General features: G+C 38.0%; 2 protein-coding genes and 1 pseudogene across 5 annotated transcripts; 1 reads left to right on the forward strand and 2 right to left on the reverse strand.

Annotated features, from left to right (window-relative positions):
• Positions 1-983: 983 nt before the first annotated feature.
• On the reverse strand, positions 984-4,183 carry LOC103958299 (putative beta-lactamase HcpE). Of its 4 annotated transcripts, XR_668887.3 has the most exons (9): positions 3,933-4,182; positions 3,700-3,828; positions 3,363-3,478; positions 3,075-3,156; positions 2,830-2,889; positions 2,641-2,748; positions 2,156-2,201; positions 1,491-1,819; positions 984-1,361 (listed from the first exon to the last, which is right to left on the reverse strand). XR_668887.3 is itself a non-coding variant. In XM_048585451.1 (8 exons), exons 1-8 carry the CDS (start codon positions 3,956-3,958, stop codon positions 1,608-1,610), a joined length of 783 nt encoding a protein of 260 aa, XP_048441408.1. In that variant the 5' UTR covers positions 3,959-4,183; the 3' UTR covers positions 1,403-1,607. The 4 variants fall into 4 exon arrangements, 3 of the variants coding, with proteins under 3 accessions (XP_048441408.1, XP_009368830.2, XP_048441414.1); XM_048585451.1 differs by lacking the exon at positions 984-1,361 and having other exon boundaries at positions 1,403-1,819; positions 3,929-4,183; XM_009370555.3 differs by lacking the exon at positions 984-1,361 and having other exon boundaries at positions 1,403-1,819.
• Positions 4,184-6,069: 1,886 nt separating this feature from the next.
• Positions 6,070-9,848, forward strand: LOC103958298 (probable ethanolamine kinase). The gene is given in 12 exon segments (XM_009370554.3): positions 6,070-6,255; positions 6,257-6,300; positions 6,573-6,664; positions 6,843-6,949; positions 7,275-7,380; positions 7,748-7,870; positions 8,048-8,139; positions 8,405-8,489; positions 8,865-8,970; positions 9,070-9,136; positions 9,246-9,338; positions 9,420-9,848. Coding segments are annotated over 12 exon segments (1,155 nt in total). The 5' UTR covers positions 6,070-6,162; the 3' UTR covers positions 9,567-9,848.
• Positions 9,849-9,877: 29 nt separating this feature from the next.
• On the reverse strand, positions 9,878-13,063 carry LOC103958296 (annotated as a pseudogene).

Raw genomic sequence — 13,063 nt, forward strand, 5'->3', positions numbered from 1 at the left:
TTTGTGATGCAATGTTGATGTCAACATGGCGTCAGCCATGCTATAAAAAATTTTGCATCAGGTGAGTGCACCACACGCGTGCATAGGAGCGCATTACCGACAATATTTTAGGTGGTGGGGCCTGCACGTTATAGTATGAAAGTGGTTGTTACTGGGTGTAACATGGCACCCTCTTAGCCGTTGGATTTCAATGGCTTTTTTTTCTGGACCATTCAATTTCCAATGATAAAAAAAAAAAAAAAAAATTCAAAACTCCCCCAATAGCTAGATGACATGGCACAATCTGAGCTGTTCGATTCTAGATCAACAATCCACGTTTTTCGACTTAAAAAATTAAAAAAAAAATGATATGTTACCGTTATGCCACGTGGCAGAATCTAAAGGGTTGGATTTCAAATTTTCTGTAATCCGACGGTAGAAATTTTCTGTAATCTAATGGTAGAAATCCTAGTATAATAACACGTGGCGTAACGAGACCAGGTTAAAAATCCTATCCAAAATTACAAATAAAATTATTTTTTATTAATAAAAAATACTAATATTTTATTACCTATTGCCATGGTTATTCAGTTTAAGAGTAGAAATGCAAAAGATAATTATTGTTCATTAAAGGCAATTACTATTCAATAGAGGAGATTCAACTGACAATCGCCATAGAAGGCCTTCCTATTAGTGCTCTTACGTGCAAGTTGTGACTTTTGGCTAAGTAGCTGTCCTAAACACTATGTGGCCCCAATAATACTCTCTGAAGTTTCGTATTCCCTAAATGTTTTAACTGAATTCGAAATTTGACGATTAAAAAGTTTTTGAGTATTTTATACTTTTAAAACATCTATAGACCTTTTTATAGAACAACTACATCATCACAAAATACGAATGATACAAATTACAAAGTCATATGGAGATAGAGTTTATAAGCTTGTTTGTAGTGCTTTTAAAATAGCTGAAAGCGTATTTAGTAAAAATATTTTTGGAACTAATACTTAGTAAAAGTGCAAGTAAATCTTGAAAAAACACTTAAAAGTACATCATGGAAGAAGCAAACGCTTTTGAAATCCAAAAACATTTTCTAAAAGCGCTTTTAGTCATATTAAAAACACTTTCAAATGAGTCATACATATATCATTCCATCAGTTGTATGAAATACCACCGAATTGTGTATTCCGTTGCAAAAAGTTTGATGCTCGCTTTTGTGTACTCAAGTTCATCGATGTCACGAGCACTGTAGTTTGTATTCCTATCCACGGATGGTGACTCCATGAACGACGAGGTCAATACCTGTGATTGACTCATAATGTGAATAAGCTAGATAGCCAGAGCAGTGTTCCACCCGCTTGCATGATAGTTCGAACTTAATCCCGCTGTATAATAGTTATGAATAGTTATTGACTCCCGGGAAAAGTAGAAAAATGGAACCTACTATGGGGCATACATTAAATATGAAGAATGTATACAAAAGATTCAATCTTCATGCAGGGTAGAGATTTTACAGGATCGGATTGTGGCGTGGCATACTTTGATATGGACGCATATCAATTCCGTCTCGAGAAATCTTGGAAGAGTTCTATCCCGTCAGTAGAATGTCCGATTACTAGACATTTCCCTCATTAAGTTTGTTCGGCCATTTCAGATCCAGTCAATAGATGCTTCTCTTCCTCCTCGAGTCTTTCCAACCATCTCAGTCCTAGATCACACCCGGCTTTCGCAGCAATCTGGAATCGTTCTCTTGCCATCTCTATGGGATCTGTTATGCTTTCCTTTCTGGCCAAAGGACCCCTCTTTGAAGCAAACTTCGTCACAGATTCTGGGATTTCAGCACCTAAGACGTGCAATTTTATCATTAAGGGTAGAAAAATCATTACAAAATTGGCAAATGAAATGTAAATTCTTGGTGCTGCCGCACTGTCATCTCCTATGAGGGAATGCAGAAAAATAAAATATAGCCATGCCATTTGTTCGACAGTTAGTGATAATATCACTATCCAGAACCCCCTTTTTTTTATTTATAGAAAGATCGCAAAAAACTACCAGTAAAACTGTGAAACTCCCAAATCATCCTTCATAGTTACACATCCTTCATAGTTACACCAGCTATGAATATGAGTGGAAACCAAGTTTCACGTAAAACAAAAGAAGCGTGGTTGGAAGAACAGACCTCTAAGAAGAAGAGATCCAAATGCTATAGCTGCAGCAGCATGTCCCTGCATATATTAAAAGGAATAAAAGCAAAATGGTGCACTAGTCCAACGCGAGAGAGAGAGAGAGAGAGTTGCTACAACTAATAAATTATTTGGAGAAACAAGGGTTTGGTATTACAAAGGCAAAATGCAACCATGTTTTGGATCATGAAACTTAAAACTCATTTTGGAAGTGGAAGAAAGTGTCTACTCAAGCCAAGAAATACGAAAGTGTTAATTTACTCGTCTATGTAAATGTCATAATAGCTCATCAAGTATTTCTAAGCCCGTTTCAAAGATCACCATTTTTACAAAACAAAAATCTACAACTACTAAAGCAATTTAAGTTTGTTTAAACAATGTCCATTTTTCCATCACCAGTACTTAGTTTCCACCCACATGCATATCCCTTGTTGACGATCCATTGTTGAAACTGAGTAGGGAGTAGTAGGAGCTCGTTTACCTTATCTGATGCCCTATAGAAACACCATAACGCAGAAGCCATATCTTTTTTCACGCAGTCTCCCGTCAGATACACAGAACCCAGAAGGTAAAGAGCACCTGGATGCAACTAGAACATAGCGAGCTCAAGTAAGGCTTTGAACCACATTTCAGAATCATTATAATTTGTATCTGCATTGTGAAAATATACCTGGTCAACAGCCTTCTCTATATAATGGAAAGCTTGCTGATCTGACTGGACGTATTCATTCTAACGGAAAACCAAAACAGTTGGAAAATCAGTAATAGGGGTGAACTCAAGAACGGAAATCACTAAACTTCATAGATTTTGAAAACATAAACTATCGTTAAGAAAGCTAAACTGATCCATACCAAAAATAAATAAATAAATACAAAACTTCTATACTTCAAGTACAAACTTCTTAGAATTCTTACATCAACTCTAAGATGACAACCGAGTTCGTACTGTGCATCCGGATCACCCATATCCGCTGCTTCAACTAACAAGGCAGCTCCTCTGTTATGACAAAAAAGACGAAAATATAAGTTACATGACCTACTTTTCCTGTTCCTTTTTTTTTTTTTTTCTTATCAAATGCTTATCCAGGTGCTCTAAAATACAATACAGTGTAGTAATGTAGGGAATGCAGACTATCACCATCAGTGAAGCAACACGAAAAACACCTAAACGAATCGATTAAAACTCCGAGAAATCACACTTACATAGCTTTGCAGGCTCCCGGGACATGGTATTTCAAATGCAATTTGGACAACCAATACATGGCATGGGTATTCGAATTGTCAGCCTCCAAAGCCAACTCAAAATTCTCCTTTGCTGCCTGATACAAATTCAAACAATAAAAACTTTAAAATAAAATAAATAAATAAAATTCATATACAAAAAAAAAAAAAAAAAAAATTCACAAATGGGGTTTGAGAAAAATACATAATTTACGTCAAAAATTAAAAATTAAATCCAAATCCATAAACAAAAATACAAATTCACAGATGGGGTTAGAGCAAATACACAATTAACATCAGAAAATAAATTAAAAATTACCCGTAAGAGAGGGATGAGGCGGCGATCGTTGAGCTCGCAGTAATCGATGACTCGGTCGACTTCCTTAAGGGCACTCCAGCCTTTGGCTATCAACTCCATCGCCTTCTTGTTCCTGCTGTGCATCTCTCTCTGCAAAACAACCAAACCCATAAATGGTGATATAAGCAGATGGAACTATAAGTGAGAGATTCGGCCGGAATGTAAGCTTGGGAGAGTGAGAAATGTGTACGGACTCGTTGGTTGAATTGGGTGAGTCCATTGGGAGGTTTCAGTCTGAGCTTCTTCAGCAGTTGCCTCTGCATCGTCTGTGTACCGTGTGAGTTCTAGAGTGAGAGCGAGTGAGAGAGAGAGAGAGAGAGGAAGAAAAAATTAGAGTGAGAGAGGGTTGGTGGAGGCGATGGGGCGGAGTAGCGGCGAAGGTTTCGGCGGAGGAGAAAAGACGGTTGAGAGGGGAGAACAGGAGTGATTGATTCAAAGTAGTAATTTTCCTACCGAGTACGAAATCCGGGTCTTTCTGACCCGGATGTAATTAAAACTCAAGATTTATCTCATCCTTTCAGCCTAAAAGTAATTGGGCTTCGGTCCTTTTTGGCCTGTTACAAATCGAGGCCCGTGACCCATAAAGTCCCGCAGCGCAAACACGGCGATCAAAAGTTTTTTGGTTGAGAGGTGTTATCACACTCATTTTTACTTTTCTTATAGTCTATGTTAATTTTTATTTTTTGATATTCTTCAAATCATTTGATCCAACATCGAAAATTGAGAGAATTGTATGGGAGATAAAAAATGAGTATGTGTATAGTACCACTCTTTTAGTTAAGTATGTGTTGGAGCAAGATTTCTCACAAGAAGAAATGCCTCCATAGATTCGTTGACCACAATCCTCACGTTCGCCGAATCTTTCGCTAGAGATGCCCCCGAATAGTCTTCTTCAGTAGCTTGCCCAGGTAGTACCTGCAAGAGATACTCCGACGCTCAAGTCAATCGATTGATTTTCTATTCTCTGGATTTTCTCGGGTTCTGATTACGTACCTTGTTCTATGGCTCCTCTCCCTATTTATAGGATTGCATGCTTGAGGATCAAGCATCACGACCAATCCTCCTTTCCCACTTCTTTAGTGGTCATCTGTCATATGACTGCATGCTTTGGGAACAAGTACCACGACCTATCGCCCTCTCCCACTTCTCCTCCATAGTGGGGTAGTTATCTAAGCACGTTCCCTTACGTCGGTATATTTCATGTGGGCTTTTTAACTTGCACAACACTTTCCCCTTTGATGATTGGTAGTGGCCCATGAGTCGAAACCAGATTTTATCCTCCCACGGTATGACACAAAAATATAAAAGCATTAAAGCGCCTAGGAGAAAACCACTTCTAAGTGTTTTTTCATAAATAACTTGAGTTTTGGATAAAACTTTTAACATGTTAATATTTCAAGTAAAAAAACGCTTATGAGTATAATATTTCATAGACAATAAATCTATTAGCATACTTTATTTTAACCGAGATAACTAAAATAGTATATTTACAATTATACACTTGAATTCGAATCTTTCGTAATACTAAAATTATTTAAAATATTTTCGCATTACCAAATGTGATGAAACTTTCAAACACGAACTCTTTCGTTCACACTACCAATACTATGAAATTTCTAAAGTCATTTCCTTTCACATTACCTATTTGATGAGTCGTCCACGCCGCATACTTCCAAATTGCCAGTTCAACACCTATCACTGACACATGTCATATTGAATAAACACTAGGCCAAATCGCAAACCGGAATTCAACACTTGGCAAACTATAAGTGGCTCACCTCACTTATAATTAATTATTCATATCAATAAATTAATATATTTCTGTTATTTATTTGGTTTCCTCTTTGTTAGGAACCTCACATAAAGTCTAGGATGTGTTTACGAATTCCAAATGTTCATACATATACATATTCCTAACTTTGCAATATATTCTCCATAAATTTATTTTTTTAATGCGATTAATTCCTCACAAACGTGAGTATAGCGAACTTTCTCACCCTGTAATTAAGTTCAAATCTCTATATTAAATTTAAATACGAGTTGTATAACCAATGCGCGATTGATTCCTTCTAATACAAGTCATGGGTTCCCAATTTATACAAGTAATTTGAATATTAATTTTTTTATCGTTTGAACAAAATTATACAAGTCATCGACTAATTCCTCATAAGATATTGTTTTTCGGAGTCGACCACATAGGATCTTGCTTTTTCTTGATAGGACCCCGTATCGGTCTTCTAATATAACAGGACACACGTGGCAAAAGATAAATTGTCGGAAGCCCAAGTCGGTCATTCCACAATCCACATCACCCGGTTAAACAGGAGCTTTGGAAATTTCGGTTGTGCATTCGGAAAGAGTAGTTGCGTTTGAAAATTAAAGCAAAAAATTCAGCCAAAAGAAAGAAAAAAAAATCAGAGAGAAATGGGAGCGGTGAAGAACATCTGGAACGCCATGGAGGTAGCTGAGCAAGCTTCAGATTGCTCCACCTCTCAGATCCATTCTTCTTCCTTCATCCGTCGACCCCTCCCTCCCTCTCTCTCACATCTCGCCTCTCATCATGTCAGTCTCCCTCTATCTCTTTCTCTATATATGTATATATGCTCAATTTCTACGGCCTTCAGTTCGTTTTGTGCAACTTGTTTTAGCTCAGATAAATAATTGATATTTATAGATACATTTTTTTGTAAATCCAGTTTGGTGGATGAGAAATTGCAGGAAACGAGAGGAAAATATGAAAAATGGATTCAATTTCGTTTTTTTTTTTAATTAATTTGTCTACTTTATAAGGAGTAAATTTAATATTTTAATGTGTTATGTGATTGAATTTGCAGAGAATTGTGCAAGGATCTGTTTAAGAAGTGGTCAAATTTGGAGAACTCTCTCTTCTCCGTGGAGACAATTTCCGGCGGCATCACAAATCAATGTGAGCGCTGTTCTTCTTCTTGTTTGTTGTTTTTGGATTCTATGAGCTAAGAGAAGTTATCGTATGTGAAAATTTGTTATCGAAAAACAAAACTTTGAGTTCGTTATTGTTCATTCGATTTTTCTGAGTGTTTTATGGTGTAGAGCTGAACTGAGTTAGTGATCGTTGATATATGCAGTGCTGAAGGTGACTGTGAAGGAAGAGAATGGAAATACCGTGTCTGTGACAGTGCGGTTGTACGGGCCTAACACCGATTATGTTATCAATAGGGAACGCGAACTGCAGGTAGTTTTGAGAAGTTTTGTAATGTTGTTTTATAAGTCTCCGTTGTGGTCCGGTTGGCTGCTCATTTACTCAACTCTCACATTTCCTTTTCTTTTAAAGTTTTGGTTAGTTTATTTTATAGGTAAAGCAGATCTGAGTACTTCTTCGTCTACTTGGATTATGCCCCATTTGCAATTTTTTTTTAATGTAACTGCCATAAATTCGTGTTTCTGTTGATGTTTATATGAGATGGCTTTCTGACTATACTGATTGTTTATCTTTACTTATTGGTGATGTTTTAATTGTATGCTTTGCTTTGTAAATTCTCACTCCATATTGTCTTCAGGCAATCAAATACCTCTCCGCTGCAGGATTTGGTGCAAATTTGCTTGGAGTTTTTGCCAATGGGATGGTGCAATCTTTTATCAATGCACGTACACTAGTCCCATCAGGTAGCTTCGGTTATATGTTATTTTTAAAGTAAAGTTTTTTGTTAAAGAAGCTCGAAGGGAAAGCAAGAAAATCAAGTAAACAATATAAAGAGTTCTCAGGTTTTATACGACACTTAAAAAACAGATGGACTAATTCACCCCTTTACTCCACCACTTCCACCCTTCAAAATCTTTTCTCATTCGGTCAGTGGATAATCTCTTGGTCAACTCTCATTTTGAATAAATGTCCTTTGAGGCAATTGAAACTGGTATACAAGTTCAGGGACAGGAGGTCACTTTCGTTGAAGTAAATCATATGCATTTTCAGGGTTCTTGCTGAACTGAATCTGTCCATTGACATGATTTTAACTTATTCCCTTCTTGGCAGACATGAGAAATCCAAAGCTGGCTGCCGATATTGCCAAGGAACTGCGCAGATTCCATCAAGTGGAAATTCCAGGTTCCAAGGAACCTCAGTTGTGGATTGACCTGTTCAAGTTCTTTGAGAAAGGTTATCTCTTAGTCTTACCTGCCTCATATATGTTATGTTCTAAGTCTTGTTAGCTAAATTGATATTAGGTGGCTGGAAGTGGCCTGATTTTCATGGGCGGGTTTACAATTCATATAATTTTTAACATCAGTTCATACATGTAAGTTTTCTCATGATTGAGTCACCTTCTCATTGCAGCATCTGCTCTTGAATTTGATGACAATGAGAAGCAGAAAGTTTATAAGACCATTTCATTTAGTGAAGTTCACAATGAAATGATTGAGCTCAAGGTATCTCCACCATCATTGTTTACTCGGCTATCCTTCTAATCAACTTAGAAAGTATGTAGAAATTGGCATAATAATGACGTGTGGAAGGCAAATGCAGAAGTGATTTAACAATGATATGTTGATGAAACGATAAAGGAATATATTTATTTGTATCAAAAAGTTTGTTTCCAATTGTCATTTTCTGTTTCTGTGTTGGTTTAGTATACTGTTTGTTTAATGTACTTTGTGCATATTTACCTAGATGTTTCTCCTGATAATGGAACAGGAATTGACAGACCGTTTTAATGCTCCAGTCGTTTTCGCTCACAATGACTTGCTTTCTGGAAATATAATGGTTAATGACGAAGAAGGTATTCCACACTTATTTTCACCGTCTCTTATGATTGACTCCTAAAAAGAACTTTATCTTCCTATGATGTTAAAAGAATAGTCAGAATTCAATCCTGCTAAATATCTGTTCGTGATAGTTGCCTAGGGGCTAGGGTTATGACGTCTTCCTGTGCCCACCATTGTTATTGGATGTCCAAGGTGGTCAGAAATGAAACAGAATGAGATTTTCGTGATGGTAGTTTTGGGTTCCTGGTGCTTGAAATAGAATTTGGACATGCATTGGGGGGAAAGCTAGAATAGATTCAATTTTTCGTTTCATAACTTTATAAAATGAAAGTAATATTGTTTTCCACTTTTTTCCTTCCACTTAATTGATTTTTCTGATGAGTTTCCAGATAAACTCTACTTCATCGATTTTGAGTACGGATCATACAATTATAGAGGCTTCGACATTGGGAATCACTTCAATGAATATGCAGGCTATGAATGCGACTACAGTTCGTATGTTTTCTGTTTCTTGTTCTATCTTCTTTTCTTTTATTTCATACCATCACGATCTCATGGGATTACCTTTGATTGTTGAACACGGTGTCCATGCAGATGCCCGAATAAGGATGAACAATACTTCTTCTTGAGGCATTATTTACAACCTGAAAATCCACTTGAGGTAAACTGGTTTCAAATTAATAATTCTGGTGTTAATTGAAAGGCGGAGTTAATGTTAACGGATGATAATCTGCTCCTTAAGTTTTCGTTCATATTTTACATACCAACAGGTATCAGACAAGGAACTTGAAGCTCTCTATGTTGAGACAAATACATATATGTTAGCTTCACACCTATATTGGGCTGTATGGGGAATAATCCAGGTATACCTCTTACTTATTTGTGCTTCTCCTCCCAAACCGTCAAATTTATCGCTGACTATAATTCCATTCAATCGTATGCAGGCAAAGTTTTCTCTGATCAATTTCGACTATCTCGGTTATTTCTTCCTGCGATACAATGAATACAAAAAGCAGAAGGAAAGATGCTTCACCATGGCAAGATCACATCTCGTGCAATCTGAGACCGGGTTAAACATGAAGGCGCAATAAGTAGGTGTTGGTATGTGATGAAATTGTAGGGAGATTATTATTATTTTTTTATACCAATTTAGGAAATGTTGTATTCTTTTGTAGCCAATTGTTAGATGAAAAATGAAAACAAACATGAACAAATAATTGGCATTCAGGCGCTTCCCGAAGCAGTGTAATGCAGAAACTTATGTATCTGATATGTGTAATATTTTTCTGTCGTCGGATTCATGTACAACAGTTTTGAGTTTTCGTGATTAAATTTCTCGAATTTTAGATCACCGAGAGAGGTGGCAGATCTCATGATTGTTGTTCGTTTAAGCGCAGCGATATGAAAGAAAATGAACAGTTGCACATAGCAACGAACATGTGTATCGTATATGTGAGTAAGTAAGTTCACCAAAACAAACATTGTCGAACACCTAGCACATGGTACACGAGTATATATACCGATGGACTTTAGAATCCCTGTCGTCAGACAGGGCGAAGCCTCTAGGCTTCAACATTACATATGCAGTCCATCGAATCGCGAAATTTTCAGAAACATCCGAACCAGAAGAGTGAACCTTTGAATTTGATACAAATTTACAGTTTCTAAACTTGAAGAACCTGGCAGTGAACTATGTGACTTTTAAGGCGGTTCCTGCCGGCGAGGTTTGACCACAGATTCGTGACCAAGGTCCTGAACTGCCCTTTACCTGCTATAGTTTCCCACAGATATTCAGCACTTGCCTCGCCAACATCGCTGGATTTCGAAACATCAACCAGCGAGATGCTCATGTTATTCCGAATGATGCAAAGTTTACCATTGAGGGGAACAAGGGAAGCTGCCTCCAAGCCTTAGAATTACCCAAATGCATCTTGCTGTCAATATGCTTGCTCCAAGAATCCGTCGCTTTGTCATAAACCTTAAGTTTGCAGCCATCTTTGCATTCCGAAGCATAGAGATGCCCGTTTAAAGCAACACTTGGATTCCTCCAGCCTGCAACCATTCCGTCATACACAGAGTACCAGCTGTCGTTTTCTGGTTGGTAGACCTCGCTCAAAACTTGTCGATGAGACCCTAACCCCTTCAAGAACCATTTGCCTTCGTAAATAACCCCAATGTAGGGAGCCATTGCGGTGCTCATCTCTGAAATGAAGGACCATCTATTCTTGTTGGGATCATAGACTTCAGCTGATTTCAGGGACCGATGTATTCCCTCATTCTCCCCGCCGGCAACATACAAGCAGTTATTTATAACGCACGAGCCAAAGAAATGGCGCCGCCGAAGCATATCTGGGGCACGGTGCCATTTATTGGTCCTGGCATCATAAAAAATGACTCGCCTCATTGATCCCTTTAGCGGGTCTTTTCCTCCAAATAAATACAGGTGACAGCCACCGAGTACAGCACAACCAAACCCTAGGGCTGCAGAATATTCTTTAGGCACAGGAGGGAGGGGTTGCCAGAGCTGGTATACGGGATCAAAAGCATGCCAAGAGACTTTCCCTTCTCGATCTCTCTTAATTAAATATATCCATTCTTCTGCAATGCCAAGGTTCCTACGGAGGGAGTAAAAGAAGTTCGCAGCCAAAAGACGGTACCATCTTTTGCAAACCAGGCGGAGCTTACGATGCTCAACTCTTGGGACCCGAACTAGGCAAGCAACAGCAAGATCATCGGGGAGTCCAGGAAGCAGAGGGGATTGAATGCGGCTACTCTCACCACGCGAAGGCTTACTCCTAGTTGGATGAATGGATGATTTAATGTCGGGTCGAAGACAGAGCTTTGCCCCAGGGACATACTTTTTAGCTCCAGCAACAGTTTTAAGGCCAGCATCTACTCTACATAAGCAAGCTGCTGAATCAACCTGCAAAGCGAAATGTATATTACTTAAACAATCAACCAGGCCATTTTACTTTGGAAATACGGCAACTCCACAAATGCATTATGCAAACACGGTTTCCCAGATCTCGTGGTAAGTCATTACCACGAGGAGCAGGTGGCATGGATAATCTTCCATCGTTTCTAATAATTTTCATGAACAACTAGCATGACGAACTCCTTTCAATATCACAAACGGGGGTACAACAGGTTTGCAGCCAATTAAACACATATGAAACTCATGCAAATGTAAATTATATATTTGATCTATGACAGACTTAAAATCAGCACTCGGCAACAAGACAATCCTGGAAACAGAAACCAAAAGGATAAAAACAGAGTTGACAAGAGTATAGGTTTTGAATTAGCGAGAAGCCAAAATTTTCTTCTACAGGTACCAACAAGTAGGAAGATTGTCTGTGTTGCAACCTTGTTGTTCACATGTTTGTCCTCCCTTAGTGTTTTTGGTTGCCTCTTACACCTTAGAACAGGCATGAAGGATGTTTGCATTACTAGAGAAATTCCAAATTGGTTGGAAATGGAACCAATCCAACTGATATACGATTTCCGTTGAAGTTATTGGACAAAACATGCACTTTATGATACACAATTTCCAAGCTCACAAAATATAAACTTTTCATCAACAATTAACCATACAACCAGCATTCTCCCTGGATTCAATGAAAGCTGACACAGCCGAACTTCATCCACCATCCATTCACCTTCTTAATGTTTTTATTTTCCATAGTTCCAACACTTATAACACACACACACACACATCAAAAGAAAAACCGGAGAATCGGACAATTCGAAATGTAAGAGTCAGAAAACGAAAGATCAGTAGGGCACAGTATAGGAAGCAAAACATGAAAATGGTAGAATAACTGACAAGAGAAACTTACCAACGGAGGCTGTATCCTTCTGTCCATCTTTTCTTCCTTTGAGGAACTTCCCAATACCAGCTTTTGCAGCAAAAGAACGACACCTCAGAAATCAAATTACCAATCTCTCAGTCATAATGTCCTACTTTTGAACCTAACCAAAACTTCAACTTCAAAAACTCCACCTCAAAATTCAAATCTTCAACTTTCAGCAGAAGAATCACAATCTGAAAACATCACAGGAAGAGGAACCCCAATTGGAAAACAACACAAACCCAACATTGTTCACTTCATTTCTCATCAAAACCAATCAAAAATAAAAAAACTCACTTGGAAAAAGCCTCCAAATTTTCAAAAATCACAACCCAAAACCTCCAAAGATCTCATATTTTCAACAAAAAGACGAAAAGGAAGAGAACCCAAAACCTCCAAATGCGAGGCAGCACAAAGAGTAGGAGGCAAAGAGAGCAGTGGAGGAATAGATTGAGACCCCTCTCGCAAAAATGTCTCAGTGGAGTTTAGGGCCCATTTTTCACCTCAGCCGCACAACCCACCAAGCACAAGTGTTGAAAGAGAGAGAGAGAGAGAGGAAAAGGAAGGGGCAAACCAAAACCATTATCAAACCAAGGATTGGAGGATTATGGAAAGAAAGAAAGAAAGAAAGAGAGAAAGAGAGGGTTTTGATTGAGAGTGATGACGATTTGGTGGTTGTTTTGTGAAAGAAATTGAAGTAATAATTAACAAACCAAAGATTGGAAGTTAGCTTTTGC

Source organism: the organism of the source record quoted next, unplaced genomic scaffold (genome assembly GCF_019419815.1).
Source record: "Pyrus x bretschneideri cultivar Hongxiangsu unplaced genomic scaffold, Pyrus_bretschneideri_v1 Contig1, whole genome shotgun sequence".
Lineage (NCBI taxonomy): Eukaryota > Viridiplantae > Streptophyta > Magnoliopsida > Rosales > Rosaceae > Pyrus > Pyrus x bretschneideri.